The 15,428-nt window shown below is 51.4% G+C and overlaps 2 protein-coding genes across 3 annotated transcripts in view; one reads left to right on the plus strand and one right to left on the minus strand.

The window, feature by feature from the left end:
- Window positions 1-4,387: 4,387 nt before the first annotated feature.
- LOC141516579 (V-type proton ATPase 16 kDa proteolipid subunit c-like) lies at window positions 4,388-4,932 on the plus strand. The gene has a single exon (XM_074227598.1). It carries the CDS (start codon window positions 4,419-4,421, stop codon window positions 4,875-4,877), a length of 459 nt encoding a protein of 152 aa, XP_074083699.1. The 5' UTR covers window positions 4,388-4,418; the 3' UTR covers window positions 4,878-4,932.
- Window positions 4,933-7,586: 2,654 nt separating this feature from the next.
- Window positions 7,587-15,428, minus strand: part of MOB2 (MOB kinase activator 2) — an 84,128-nt gene continuing 76,286 nt past the window's right edge. Inside the window, exons 4-5 of one of the 2 annotated variants that reach the window (XM_074230779.1) lie at window positions 11,733-11,857; window positions 7,587-11,043 (exon numbers count right to left, since the gene is read on the minus strand). In XM_074230779.1, the coding sequence (XP_074086880.1) occupies window positions 10,739-11,043; window positions 11,733-11,857 (430 nt within the window). In that variant the 3' untranslated portion in view covers window positions 7,587-10,738. The remainder of the gene's footprint in view (window positions 11,044-11,732; window positions 11,858-15,428) is intronic. The other variant, XM_074230780.1, reaches the window with a different exon arrangement.

A 15,428-nucleotide genomic window follows, 5' to 3' on the forward strand; every position in this document is an offset into this window, starting at 1 on the left:
GCCTACTGCTCCCAAGGGAGGGAGAGAGCCGCTTGGTGGCTGCCGGTGCCACACTGAGATCAGTATTAATCCCTTGCTGTTTTCATTTCCATGATTTCTTTGGTTCTCTCTTCAGGGAAGAGGCAGTGTTCTCAGTCTGTCTGCTTGTCTGTCTTGGTGTCTGTCTGTCCGGGGTTTGGCCATGGGCCTTGCCCTTGGCCTTGGCCTTGGCCTGGGCTGCTGGGGGCTCCACAGACAATGGCTTTCAGCAGAGCAGAGTGGAGGCAGGGCCAGGGCAACACAAAACTGTAAACTTTAAAAGAATTCCTGCAAGATATTTTTCTAAACTTTTTTTCCTTGGTTGTTTTTGGAAAAGGGGTGGGGGCGGGGGGTGGGGTGCTGAGGGGCGGGGTGGGGGGGCTGGCCTTTGTGTTTCCGTTATTAGCTCTTGGTTATTTATATATACAGACACACACACACATATATATATATTTAAAACCCAACACTGTTAGAGAGCTCTTCTGTTCTGTTTTCTTACCGTGTAGAGGCATCACCAAGCCCTATGTATTTGGGGGAGGGCAGCCCATGGTGGGGGTGACTTAATCTGGGCCCAGGCCAGGGTGGGCAGGGCAGGCCCTGAACCCCGGGAGACTGTGCCCAACCACCCGCCTCAGCACCACAGGGTGTTTACAGAAAGGACAAAGTCACAGCTTTTCTTTTCTACTGTGTTCTCTGTACATAATGCCGAGAAGGGTGGGGCAGCGGGGGGCAGGCCTCTTGATCCCCGCCCCAATTTGGACTGGGTCCCCCTGCCCTCCTCTGCCCTGCCCTACTCCCTCTTAGGCCTTCCACTCAGCTCCACTGGCTCTGGGGGGCCCAGCCTGGCCATGGGTCACTGTGGAGGGCCGGGCTGGGAAGGGATGGACTGGGCAGGGCGTGGTGCTGAGGGCTGGCTGGTGGGCAGGCAGGTGGCCGAGGACAGGGGCAGTTTTTACTTGCATGCCTTTACTGTAATTAGTCCATTTTGCTTTTGATGTCTTTCCTGCCTCCCCTCGATGCCCCCCCCCCTTCTGCATAGGTTCATGGCACCTCCACAAAAGGCTGGGACTTCACGACCGAGGAAGAGTCCCTGCAAAGCCCAAAGATGGGACGAGCAGGGCGGGGCTCCTCCACACACCAAGACATGAGGATAACCAAAAGCAATACCACTTGTTAGCCTTCCTTCCTTCCTTCCGATTTTGTACTTGGAACACAACATATAAACACACACACACACACACACACGCACACACATGCACACACATGCACACACACGCACAGAGGAAAATGGACAGTCTCCATCTGATGTAACCCTTGTCAGATAACTAACTGTGAGCAACTTCAGTTCAGAACCAATAAATTCATTCAGTGAAGACATCAGCCCGTGGCTCCCGAGTCTGTGCGCGTGTGTTCATGGTCGGGGGGGGGGGGGGAGAATGGGGAGGGAAGGGGATGTCCTCCAGCCCCAGGACCTCACCACTCTTTAGCCACTCTTTAGGCTGGTGGAGCCAGTCTTGCTCAAGGACCACGCCAACGTCTAGTGGCAACCCGTAGTCTAGTGCCCCCTTTGGCAGAAGGGAGTCAAAGTTCTCTTAGGATCTCCAGCCCCAAACTTCCCCAGCTCTTCTGGAAATGATCTGCCCTGGATCTGGCCCTCATGGCCTGGGGTCTTTGCTTTTGGAACTTGGAAGCCTAAGTTGACTTTCCCAGATTCCACACATGAAAGCAGGACACTTGGAGTAGCTCTGCAAGAGGCCAGGGTCTGCCTCTGGGCCAGGGGGGCTTGACAAAAAATGCCCTCAAGGCTAAGCTTAGGCCTAACATTGTTCTTTTCTCATTCATTCATTCACTCACTCATTCTTCATTCATTCACTTTACCAATATTTATTTGGTACCTGGGTAGATGGAGGAAGATCAAGTCAAGCTCCTTTTCAGTGAAGCTTCAGGTGAATAGCAGGGACAAAAATATGTTATATTATTGGGAGTTCAAATGCAAGTTTATGGCAATGAAAGCAGGTCCCTCTGTTTTTATTATAAAAATCACTCCAGGTGGACTTGAACATCAGAGGAACCAGACAACAGCTCTCCACCCATCTCCACATCCGTGAATGACTCCTATGTCCCCAACAGCCCCAGTCATTAGCCACAAGTCTTCCCCTGGGGGTTAATTTTATTCCTCCTTTTGGGGGATCTGGTAAGAAGGAAAGGAAGAAAGCAGAAATGTATTAGGTGCTTTCTAGGTGCTTGATATTAGATAACTACTGTTATCTAATTTGAGCCACACAATAACCCTGAGGGAAAGGCGCTTCATTATCCTCCTTTTTAAGTTGAGGAAACTGAAGGAGTAAGTGACTTGCCCAGGATCACTTAAAGTCTGAGGCCACATTCGAAGTCAGGTCTTCTTCCTGACTCTGGGGCTAGTGCTCTATCCATTTTGCCATTTGCTTCTAGGGGTTTCTTCTCCCCACAATACATAACCCAAATCCATCCAGCCCTTGAACAAACTCTCCTGAGGTTCTCTCCAACCCCATCTCTCTCAGGAGACTCCAAACTGAGCAGTTAACAATTGCTTGATTGGCTTCCATCTTTAAGAGAGAGAAATCAATCAATTGGAATAAATGATGAAATTCTGGATTCCATCATCCCCAATGAGGACTTGGAGAAAGTGGTTGGATCCTGGGGGAGTGATCACTTTCCATTGGACAGCAGGCTGGCACCCACCTTAGAATAGAACCACCTCTCCTGACCAACCAAGTTCAAGAAAGACAGGAGGCTCTCAAAAAAGAAATTCTGGAGATCCCAGAAGAATTCCAGTGAGGGAAGAGAAGAGAAATTTTTTGAAGAAACCAGTAGGGATGCACAGGGAGTTGACCAGGCACCTTAGATTTGGAGAAGACATACAGAAGAAAAGAGGGACAGCTATGTGATGCTGCAGGGGATAGAGTGCAAGAGCTGAAGCCAGGAAGACTCATCTTCCTGAGTTCAAATTTTTACTAGCTGTGTGAGTCTGGGTAAGCCATTTCACCTCATTTGCCTCAATTTCTTCATCTCTAAAATGAACTGGAGAGAAAACCACTCCAGTATCTCTGTCAAGAAAGCCCCAGTGGGGTCACAGAGAATTGAACACAACTGAACCAAAGAGAGAAGATGAATGACGATGGGCCACACAGCAGAGCCGTGCAGGATAGGGACTTAGGTGTCCATATTATTCCAACAGAAAGTTCTATTTCTATCCACTCTCTGCCCTGGTGAGGAGTGGAGGGTAGAGGCTAGAGGCCAGAGGGAGGAAAGGGGCTTGTTGACTGCTCAATAACTTGGAATTTGGAACAGGACTTCTGTTTTCTCTGCAAGGAGGATGACTTCTGGACAGGAAGAGACAACACAAGTACTTCTGGGAAAGGGAGCCCATGCAGGTTGGCTGTCTTGTGCCTTCATTTTGTAGAGAAGGCTGAGACCCTGAGAAAGAGAAGGATTACCCTGAGATTCCCCAAGCATCCGAGAAAAGATGTATACCCAGGTCTTTCCAGTGTTGCTTGAGTCCAGAACTCTCTCCATTGCACGAGGTGTCCCCAGGGCAGGTTACTGACTGGACAAGTCCCCATTCCTGGGAGCTTCTGAGAGAGCCAGGAACCTTGGGAAGCTGGTGGAAAAGGGGAGATCAGAGAGAGGCCAATGCCCCTGTTTTTTAAAAAGGAGAAGCCTTGGGCCAATTCAAGGTCATTTTATTACAGACTGAAGAGATTGCAGGGAGATCGTCCTCTGATGCCACCTCTGACTGGCAGTTGTGTGATCTGAGCAAAGCCCTTGAGCTCTTCCCTCACAGATATGCCTAAAAGAAACCTCCTGAGGTCCCCAGGAATAAAGGCAGAGCTACTATTAAAACCCAGGGTGTCAAGCCCCAAGCCCTAAGCTCTCATGACTTAAGTCATCCCACCTCAGTTGGGGCTACACTCAGTTACAAATCCCTCCAAGAGCACAAATGGGATGCTTTGGAGCCAGCCAGAAGAACCCCTCAACCCCACCTTGATACACCTCAGGCTTCTTGGGAAAGTGCCCAATAGGGAACTCCTTGTAATGTTCCCCAAGCACTGGGCCCCATCTTGCTCCTCGTGCTGTCCTTGATGACAGCTGGTAGGCTTCGTTTTCCCTGCGATCTCATATTCTAATGGAATCTTCAAATATCATTCAGAAAGAATCTCATAGGGACTTTCTCCACCCCCCCCCCCCCAACAAAAACAAATACAATCCCCTTCCTATTATCCTTAAGAAATATCCTGGGTCTCCCGGATTCACACCTTCCCACCCGCCCGCCCTCCAGTCCTTTACCCGCTACCCAGCCCCATGCCCTTGCCTCTCTCCCCTCGCCCTTCCACCTTCCGGCCTGCCGATTGCACGCAGACATGTCCACGAGTCCCGAGTACACGTCCTTCTTCGCCGTCATTGGAGCCTCATCTGCCATGATCTTCAGCGCTCTTGGGGCAGCTTATGGCACAGCAAAAAGTGGCACTGGTATTGCAGCCATGTCAGTCATGCGACCTGAGCTGATCATGAAGTCAATCATTCCTGTCGTCATGGCTGGTATCATTGCTATCTATGGTCTGGTGGTGGCCGTTCTCATCGCCAACTCTCTGACAGAGCATATCACCCTGTTCAAGAGCTTCCTTCAGCTGGGAGCAGGCCTCAGTGTAGGTCTGAGCGGGCTGGCAACTGGCTTTGCCACTGGCATTGTTGGAGATGCTGGTGTTCGGGGGACGGCACAGCAGCCCCGACTATTCGTGGGGATGATCCTGATTCTGCTCTTCACTGAGGTGCTTGGCCTGTATGGCCTGATTGTGGCCCTCATTCTCTCTACAAAGTAGACCCTCTTTTCTCCTTTTTCCCAGGGCCCCACCCAACCCCAAGTCACCCCTAAGCCACAGAGTGTGATGCAAAGACCTGTCTTGAACCACCCCCATCCTTCCCAATTTGCTTCAGAACGAATGGCCTGACATTTGGTGCACTTGTCCAGTCGGTAGTTGGTCTTGTAAATGCGCAATGTCTTAGTGACTCTTCTGTCTGTGTTGCACCGCATCGCATTGGACGGCGCCTGAACCGGACTGGCTGGGCCCGAGGCCTCCTGGGGTCCACCAGGCAGCTGTGCAATCTCCCTACCCATTTGCTCTTAGTACTCTGTGTATAAAGATGAATTCGAATTGTCATTTTTCTCTTCACTGGATGTTTATTTATCAAGATTTGACATGTTCATAACATTTATGGAGCAAGAATTTTCAATTTCCCATGCTATATATTAATCTTAAATATAGGTAGATTATTGTACTGTGGGGTTAAATGTCAAGTGCTGAAAATTCCTTGGATGTGATCATTTGAAATTCAAGATTGCTGTAGTGTCCTGGTATGAGTAAGAATTGTATGATTCGGGAAAGTGGTGAAGACGTGTTTCCAATGGTGCTGTGTAGCACGGGCCAGGCTCACAGTGATGTTTCCAAATAAAATTCTGACTGGAAAAAAAAAAGAAATATCCTGGTTTCAGCGGTGGCTAGGTGGCATAGTGGATAAAGCATCGGCCCTGGAGTCAGGAGTACCTGAGTTCAAATCCGGCCTCAGACACTTAATAATTACCTAGCTGTGTGACCTTAGGCAAGCCACTTAACTCCATTTGCCTTGCAAAAACCTAAAAAAAACCTCCAAAAAAAACAAAAAAAGAAATATCCTGGTTTCAATCTGCCTCTTCAAAACTTTCTCCCAGCACTTGGATAAGCCCTTCCCCATCCTAGCCAACCACGGGACCCTTTCCTGCTTCTTCCTAACTGATTCTGGGAGTCCAGAACTGGACACAACACTCCAAACAGAGGCTGTGGAGGGCAGAGGGCAGAAGCTCTCATCCCTCCCTAGGCCTGGAAACTGCTGGCTCTTCTTCACATTTCAAAAGCCCCGAGCCCTCTGAGCTGTTCCATCCCCTCCTCCAGACTCTCCTTGGAGCTATGCTCACCTTCCACTCCTCTTCTCTCCCTCCTGAGCTCCAGCCCGAATGGAGAGGAGCCTGCTGGACAGCTCCCTCTCTGTGGCCCCTCTGCTCCTCAAATTCACCCATCCACACCAAATTAACAGCCCTCCTGCAGACTTGTCCAGTATGCCACCACCCCGCCAATCACCTGGGTTGTGCCGTTCAGATGTGTCTGCTGCTGATCCCCATTCCTGACCCTCCCATCCAATCAGCTGCTAAGGCTTGATGATCCTCCTTTCACCTCTCTGCATCCATTCCATTCTCTACTCATATAGCCACCCTAGTTTGGCCCTTATCACTTCTCCCTATTTCAATAGCCTTCTAATTGATTTCCCTGCCTTGGATCTCTACTATTTCAAGCCCATCCATCAAGGCAGTTGGGTGATGCCACAGTCCGTGCAACTCTGGGCTTGGAGTCATGTAGTCCTGAGTTCAAATTGATTCATCCTCGAAGGAGATCCTGACATCAGGCAGGTGATAACATGACAAGCACATGAATTGGATCTGAGTGAGCCATTAGGAGCCCGTGGCCAGATATGGATCAGGGAGACCAGAGATGGCCCTGGATGAGAGGTAATCAGGATGAAGTGGCTTGCTCAAGGTCACACAGTTAGTAAGTGTCAAATGTCTGACAACAGATTCGAACTCTCATCCTCCTGACTCCAAGGGCAGTGCTCTATCCACTGTGACACCTAGCTGCCCCAGAGTTTGAATTAGACCTCAGATAACTTATTAACTGTGTAACCCTGGGCAAGTCACCTAACTTGTTTGCCTCTGTTTCCTCAACTATAAAATGGGGGCTATGACAGTCCTAGCCCAGAGTTATTATCAGTCAGATCCTAGGACCTGGTGTGTAGTAGATGATATAGAAATGCTCTTGTCCTTCTCTCCATCCTTCTCAAGTTGCAAAGTTAATCTTCCTAAAATTTAAGAATCTTCGGGGATGGCCTATTTCTTTGTAGGAGGATAAAGTGCAAGTCCTTCTGCTCAGTGCCCACATGGCTCCTACTCGTCTTTCCAGGTTGATTCCATGTTGCTCCCTTTCATGGACGCTTAATTTTTTTAGACAAACTGGGGTGTCCCCTGGACTTGAGACTCCCATTTCCCCCATCAATACGTTCATACCCATCCTCTCCTATGCCAAGACTAGACTTCTGCCAGTTTTCTTTCTTCAAGGCTAAGTTCCCCTGATTCCTCCAGAGGTTGCTGTTCTTGATTATCTTGTAGCCCCCCCCCCCCCAGGACAATGTCACAGGGAGGGGAGAAGCCATAGTAAGGCGAGCATATTGGGTTGATGGAGTGCAGGCTGCCTGTCAAGGGGACACTGGGACCCCAGAGGGGTAAGTTAGATGGCCAGGTCAGCCCTGGGCCCTGGGTCTTGGGGCGGGGTGGGGCAATGATTCCTTTCTCAGAGCCTTTGGTGAAGGTTGAGGGGAGAGAAGAATTAAGAGTGATACAAGGAGGAGAGAGGGCATAGCTAAACTTGGGCCACTGCCGGACTGAGCCACCTTGCTGCTTCTGTGCCTCAGTTCCCCCACCTGTAAAATGGAATTAGAGCAGACCTATTGACCCCAGAGCCTGCCCAACTCCCTGGGGGTTTTATTAGTTATTAGGACACGGCAGCTCAGCACTTGATGGTTAGGTCATCTGGATGACACAGGTCAGACTCCATGGGCTGGGCTCTCTCTGAGGGCAATCTGGGGGCTCTCCTCCCCCAGGATGACTCCCGGTCACCAGCATGGGGCCCAGATAGCTGCAGTGATGGCTTCCGGCCACCAGGTGGCCTTCATACTCTATGCCAGAAAGTTGGAAACGGCCAGTGGAGCAGGCTGTCAATTGTCAGTTCTCCAGAGATCCCCCTGCATCCGGCAGCCTGAGGGTCCCCATGAGATGCTAGCAGCCTCAGAAGAACGCCCTAAACCCTCTCAGCTCAGATGGGAGCCAGTCTTGGGCCTCTCAAACCCTGTTATAGTAGTGGGAAGACTGAGATCCAGGGAGGTGACGGGTCAGCCCCAGGTCACATACGAGTCAATGTGAGAGCTGGAGCTCAAACCCAGGATTCATACCTGAGTCCAGCACTGTGGCACTAGAGGAACCCCTAAAAAAAAGTCAGATGGGTTCCTCATTGGAAGGCAGCTCTGGTGCCTGAAATTTTACAGTGATGGGCATTGGCTGGGGTGATTAAAGTGTAACTCTTCTGGACAGGAGGTGCCCAGGTTGGTCAGCCACCCTTCTGGGCAAGGTTTGACACCCTACAGGTGGCATCAGAGCCCTCAACCCCAAACCCTCCAGGATCTCCTCCCTTCTCATCTCCTTCCCTGGTGTCTCATAAAAATGGGCCCAGGCAACTCCAGTCCAGAAAAGGCGATGGAACTGGATGGTGGGCACCGAGGGATGAGATCAGAGGATCCTGACCCAGGGTGGGAGCCAACCCAGGAGCACATGTGAGGATGGCAACACAGTAAAGACCCAGGGAGAGACCGGGAAGCCCCGAGCCCCAAATGCTCCTGTCACCCCCAATTTCTTTTCAGAAATGAGGCGGCACAGTGGCTGGGAAGCCAAGAAAGTAAAATGCACAGAAGAGAATCAAGGAAACAGGCAAGGCAGCTTTGGAAGGAAAGGTGCAATCGTGCAACACCTGCACACACCACACCCTCACCCGGTCCTGTCCTCTTCACTCACACCACCCACACCCCACACACTTCTATTGAACACTGCACCTAGACACATGTAAACACATTTTCCCCCAATATATCACTCCAACACAGACCTTCAGAGTCAAACATAAAACAAGATTTCTGACTTCCCACAGAATCCTTTTGTGCCCAGCCAAGTGTATGAAATGTTCTTTGAGGTATCTAGGCTCAGAATTTTTTTTTTAAAGCAAAAAAAGAAAAAAGATGAAGGCATTCTTATTTCCTGTTTCCAGCCTCTTCCTTTCCTATCCATCCTCCACAGAGCTTTCAGTAATTGTTCTCATTTTTACTCACATTAATTAGCATTTTATCTACTTGTTGCTTTTGAAAGATCAATTCCTAGTTTTGTTTTGTTAACCCACCCATTTTCTTTCCAGAAAATTAATCTCCAGTTAAATTTTAATTCTTTCCTTCATGGTCTTTAATTGAATTATTTTTACCACATTGTGGTCAGTCAAGAATGTTTAATATTTCTTCCTGCACATTTGCCAAGATTCTATGTCCTATTGCTTGCCATGCACAGGGAATAAACATTGGTCATAGCTCGCTTTTCTAAAACCCTTAACTTCTTTCTTGATGTCTTTTCAGTTAGATTTGTCTAGCTCTGAAAGGGTTCTGTTGGCACATCCTCCCTGCTCCAGGGGACTGTGCTGAGTCCAGGCGAGGGCAAGACCCCTTAACACAGAACACCCTCTCCCCATCAACCTCTTTCCCCATATTGCTTCTCCAGCCGTCGCCAGTCCTCGGCTCAGGGACCTCATGTGGTCAACTCAGCCCACCACTGGCACCAAGATGAAGCCCCCTGGCTGGGACCCCTCAGTCTGACCCTTCCTCTTTCCAGGCTTGTGACCCTCATATCTCTGAAAACCAGCTCCCCTACTTCTGAAAGGCTCATGAAATCCTGGGTTTCCTGCAAAATTCAGCTCAGATGAACTCTCTACAGGGGTTCTTGCCTGCCTGTCCCCAGGACCCTTTCCTCGAGGTGACTGACCATGTGTCCACGCTGCGGCTGTTCACGTGCATTTACAGACACATAGGTGTGAACTGCTATGCCTGTCATTCAGCTCCTGACCTAGGCACCCCCATCACCCCTAACTCATAGAGTTGCCTAGGTGCCTGATGGCTGACTCTTGGGTGGGCTGCAACTAGCCTAGCCAACCCTAAGTCCACCAGAAGGTGGTGATGCCTGGTGGTACTCCCCAGATCCCTGGTCTAGCAGTGTTCAGGTACCTAAAGCCCCACAGCTGATCTGGGAGTCCACCCACAGGGGAGACCAGGGGCCACCCCCATTTCTGCCTGCAGGGGACCACCTCAACTCCCACTGTGGCCACTGGGAATGCGGACAAGAAACAGGTCTCAGGCCTGAGGGAGGATTTTTTATTATCATTGAACAGATGAACTAAAAGAAGCTGGCGCTGTGCGGTCTGGCCCTGGCCCATTCTCCAGTGCCCGCCACCTGAACACACCCTTCTTCTCCCCCGCCACGCCCACTGGCCAGCAGGTCAGTGGCGAGTGTGAGCAGCTCCCGAAGCCCTCGAAGTGCTGGTGCGGGGCAGCTCCAGGGGAATCCGGGTAAAAACGAAACCAAAGCAAGAAGTCCAGACAAGTCGGCCACGGCCACGGCCACGGCCCGGCCACGGTCACTGCCGAAGGAAAAGTCGCTGCTCAGAACAGAAGCTCAAGCGGCTTCTCTGCACAGGAAACCAAGGACAGGAAAAAAGCCCAGAACCCAAGGAGGCGTGGGCCGGGCCACACACCAGCCCCACGGGGCTGGGCCTCGTCAGCCACGGCCAGGGCACCGGGACAAGCCCCCGCGTCGCCGGCGCAGCGAGGGCGCCCAGCCCGCGAGTCCCGGGGCGCCCTCGCCATCTCCCGAATGTCCGCTGCCGAGTCTGTGAGCGTGCCGGGGCGCGTGGGTGTGCGCGTGGATGGGACACACGCACACGCAGGCGCACGACTGGAGACTCGGGGTGGCCGCTCGTCCCCAAGGGTCGCAGGCGTCCTGGCCCCCCGGGAAGGCTCATCTCTCCTTCACGTGGTTCTGTGCCCCGCCGCCGCCGCTGCCCCCACTGCCGTTGGCGCCCCCGCCGCCCCCGCTGCACAGGACCTCGGTGAGGTCGTCCATGACCGTGACCTCCTTGGAGTCCACCAGGTTGAATTCCCTGATGAACAGGATGAAGTGTGTGTAAAGCGTGTTCAAGTGTCCGTGCAGCTCCAGGGCCAGGGTCTCCTTGAAGTGGGCTGCATAGATGTGGGCCAGCACGTGGAACAGGTACCGGCAGATCTTCTTGACCAGCGACTCGAAGGAGTTGGGGAACTCCTTGCCTGGCAGGGCGAGGAGAAAAGGGTGTGAGAGCCAGGGATGGGGGCTCCAGCCACCGCCCCCTTCCCCAGTCAACCCTGATGAAACTCTCTGGGAGCACTTCGGGGCTGGGGTACAAGGAGAGCACAGGCAGGACCTGTCCTCTGGAAGCACCCAGGCCAAGCCCTGCCCCTTCTCAGGAGGGGCTCCCACCCCAGCTGAAGACCCTGTTCTTTCCTCCTCACATTACTCCAGGCCTCTGGCCTCCCCAGGAGGCATCATGGCCTCAACACTGCCCTGAGAAGGGGGCCAGGGGCCCCCCTCTGCCATTCCTGTCCCAGCCCTTCTCTGGGGGGCTCAGCTCTAGGGTCCCACTGAACTCAGGTCCCCTTCTCTTTCCTTCTCTGTATCCATGGAGTAAAAATGGAAGCTGGGGGAGGGGGCAGAGCCCGTGCTCTTTGTTTGCACCACATAATGGACCTCCTGTGAAATCAGCTTAACCGTGGGTGATCGGGGACAAGGGCTACACATAAGGAGGGGGCCCATGCACCCTACGGTCTCTGAGGAAAGAGAAGCAGAAAGCAGCAACCCCTGGATGAGGAGGGGGTGAGGCAGGGGAAGCTCAACTCCTCCTTTGACCTGCACCTGTGCCCTCCCCCCCGCCAGTGGCTGAGTGTCTGGAACCCTCATGGGTCAGGGGCAGACAGCATACCGTATTTTGTAGGGAAGACGTCCTCATCGGTCACCAATTTCTGCACTGAGCTCATGACAAAGTCGACATACTGGGGGGCCGTGCATTTGGTTTTCTTTCCCCGCTCATCATACCAGTAGTATTGCCTGTGGGGCGAGGGACCAAGAAGCCTTTTGGTTTAGGAGGCTCCCCCATGCTGGGTGAGGCTCCCCTGTCCTGGTGGCCCAGTGGTTGCTTCCCGGGACTAACCCTCTCTTACTCCCGATCCCTGCCTCCTCCTCACCAATCAGAGCTGGTTGAGGGTCAGCCAGATACCAAGTCAGCCCAGGCTATGCAGCAGAGGCCTCCCATCCAACCTACCAAAAACATGGATTAAGCACCTACTGTATACAGACAGAACTGGTTGGCCACAATAATGAGAAACAAGTGTACCAGTAGCCAAAAACTGGAGAGAGCAGAACAGCCCCCCACCCCCATCCAAGTCTCCTGAAATGGGATCTCACCCACCCCGCCCCATCCCATCCAGACCCAAGTCAGCCTGCCGCTTCCATGCAGTTCCCCTCTGAGGCAGGTCAGCTTGCCACACTGTTCCTCCCCACAATCTGCTCTTAGCCTCGGTCTCAGCTGATGCTCCAGATCTGATGCTATCAGCTTCTTTTTCCTTGCCCCCCTCCTGGTAAATCAAGGAAGCTGGGCTGTATCTCTGCCCCTCCTCACACTAAAGGGTCTGTCAAGGGACCGAGCAAGAAGCTGGGTGCGCAAGGACCAAGACTTGGGGTGGGAGGAAGAGGAGGTGGGCAATTTATGAAGTGTCTAGGTTTTAAGGCTCTCAGGATTAGCACTTTGGGACCAACAGATAAATTGCCCTGGCTGAAATGGTAGATGTCCTATGGGAAGAAGCTTATAACCGAGGGGATCTAGGAAAGATGGAAAAGATGTACAGCGTAGCCCAGGGTTGGACAAAACTTGGGCAGTACCCTAGCTCCCACCTGTGCGCCCTTGGACTTAAGCCACCTCCCTACCCAGTGGGCACCAGATGGGTTCCTGAGATCCAAGTTTTCCAGAAAGCTAATGGTAGATGAAGCTCTTAGACAGAAGTCACAACTGAGGCCAAGTTAGGGTCAATCACTCAGGACCCACTCCTGACCTGCAACCTCCTAAAGATTCTAAGGAAGGAAGGTGGTATCTAAAGGTAGGTCAGAAGGCTCTTCCTCCTTCTCATGCTTGGTGTTCAAAGACAGCTTGGAGTCCCAACTCTTCCTGGCTGGGCCTCAGTTTCCTCCCCTCTCAAACGGGTACTGACTTTTGCCTGATTGACAGCAGTTTGATCATAGTGCTAACAGTGCTGCTCTCTGTGGGGGTGGGGGTGTGACCTTTAGAAATCCATCTCCATGGGATGGATGGACATGATGAGATTTGCTCCGCTCATCCCTGCTCTTTCCTGGATGTGAACTTTATGTACTTGCTCATACTTCAGCTCTCTGAACACAGGAATATTACTACTGCAGCCATCCTAATGGAATGGCAAAAGGTCAGCCAGTAGAGATGCCCTACTGGTTGGCAGTCTCAATAGTGAGAGCAGACAGGGAAATACTGCCAACTTGGATTTGCCCGGATTGACTCAGTTGATTAATAGGATCCTGGGGAGTTCTCAGACCTTGGTGGAGGTGGGAGGATGGCCCCCATCTTCTCTTTTCAGCCTCACCTTCTGAAACATCCTCAGCACACTATAGGGCCCTAATAAAGAGCCACACGAAATGAAAACTGGGACAAAGTAACCCTCTTCTCTCTCATCAGTGTAAAACTCCCAGGCAACATAATCAGGTGAGTGAGGAGATCATCTCTGTCTCAATGGGCATGTTGAACCCAATCCACCCATTTTACAGATGACAAAGATTTTGAAAATTCCTGTTCACCGTCACAGAACAAGTCAATGGCAGGCAGAGATGGCCAGAGTTGATGGGTCGCCACCCCATACCCCAATGCAACACTCTTTTCCAGTTGTTCAGTAAGGAAGCATTTTCTGACACCAAATCCAACTCTACAGTCCCCCTGCCTTCCAGGTGAAAGTCTTTGTCACTCCCACATTTTTTACACATTGGCCCAAGGCTACCAATTCAACCAGATCCAGAAGCTTTTTTCAGGAACAATGTGGAAATGAGGCTTCCTAAAAGCATGTATGAGAGGATTGCTAATGAAAGGCCATTATCCCTGAAGGCCCTTCAGAGTCCCAGGATCTCCACTTCAGCTGGAAGCTTGGCAAAAGGGAAGCTCAGTCCATTCCTTTAGGCTATCCATCTACAGGGATGCTTCTTTTTATTCTTTCAATGGTCTGGTCAGAAGACTGCAGGACCGAAGCAGAGGTGGAGGGGGGCATTTTCCTAGTCTTGTGCATTCCATCATTAACTAGGCCTCATCCAGCTTTAAAGCAAGAAACAAGAGCACTCTCAAACCTGAACTAAGCGGTTCTCCTCTACAGGGTCACATCACAAGAGACCACAGGAATGCAATATACCTGAACCTCATTTATTTACTCTCTTGGTGACTTCTGGTCCCTGATGTAAGTTAAGAACACCCATGACTGCAATTGAGGCCTTGTACCTCACAAAGATCCTGGCTGACTGTCTTTTGAGGAGTGACAGAGACTCTATCTTGACCATGGAGCTAACTCCCATCTTCTCCAATAGACCCCTTATAATTATGCCCAGTCTCACCCTCAAATTCAGCCTGTTGATGGGCACCCTCTTTCCTCACCACACCCCTTTCTTACCATTACTATGGAGCTCAAATCCATCCTCCTAGTCCCTCATGTTCAAAACCTAAGTGTCATCCTGGACTCCTCATTCTCACCTCCCTCCCATCCCCCCAAATACAATATAGTGCCAAGGCCAGTCAATTTCAACTCTGCCGCATCCCCGGTTGGTTCTGCCTCCGCCGCATTCCCAGTCGGTTTCGTCTCCGCTGCATCCCTGGTCGGTTCCGCCTCTCCTGTCTCCCAGTACGCCCCCTTCTCCCCCCTGCCCCTGCTCCTATGTCTAACTATTGCCCCACCCTCCTGGTGGGTCTCCCTCCTCAGCTGTCTTACCTATTCTAGTCTATCTTCCACTCAGCTACCACTATGCCTTCAGTACAGAGCTGACCATGTTATTCTCTTTCCCAATAAGTTGCAATGTCTCCCCATTTCCCCTAAGATCAATTCCTCTGTATGACTTTTTTAAAGCCCTTCATGACCTGGCCCTTTTCTGTCTGCTCTCCTCCCCAAGCTACAATACAGAAACACTGGTTGCCATGATCTTCCTTGTCCATCACACATTCAATGGTTCTCTCCTGAGCGCCTTCTAGACTTAGTTCAAATCCCATGATCTAGAAGAGAGCTTTCCTGCCTGTACAGTCCTGCACCCCCACCAGCCCTAACCCACACCTTTGCCTTTCCTTCTCATTTACCCCCATCAAGTTGGTATTCACATTTGTCTCCTCTCTTAAGAGTGGGGGCTCCTTGAGGGCAGGGATGATGACCTTGGTGCTCAGTACATAATTTAGTAGGTGCCTGGTGCCTAAGCATTATCCTCTCTCTGTCCCCACTACCCAACCCTGATATCAGGGCCCTGGTGCTCCCTTGCAATTATGAGGCACTGCAGAGACAGTCATGCTTGTAGTCACTCTCCCTCCTATCACTGAGATTTGATCAGGGTCCTCCCATGTAAACAAGTGATCAGA

The sequence above is a fragment of the Macrotis lagotis genome, chromosome 3 (assembly GCF_037893015.1).
Source record: "Macrotis lagotis isolate mMagLag1 chromosome 3, bilby.v1.9.chrom.fasta, whole genome shotgun sequence".
NCBI lineage: Eukaryota > Metazoa > Chordata > Mammalia > Peramelemorphia > Peramelidae > Macrotis > Macrotis lagotis.

What these genes read in the sequence shown, in the direction of transcription:
- LOC141516579 (XM_074227598.1), top strand. Translation starts at nt 4,419, where the DNA reads ATGTCCACGAGTCCCGAGTACACGTCCTTCTTCGCCGTCATTGGAGCC.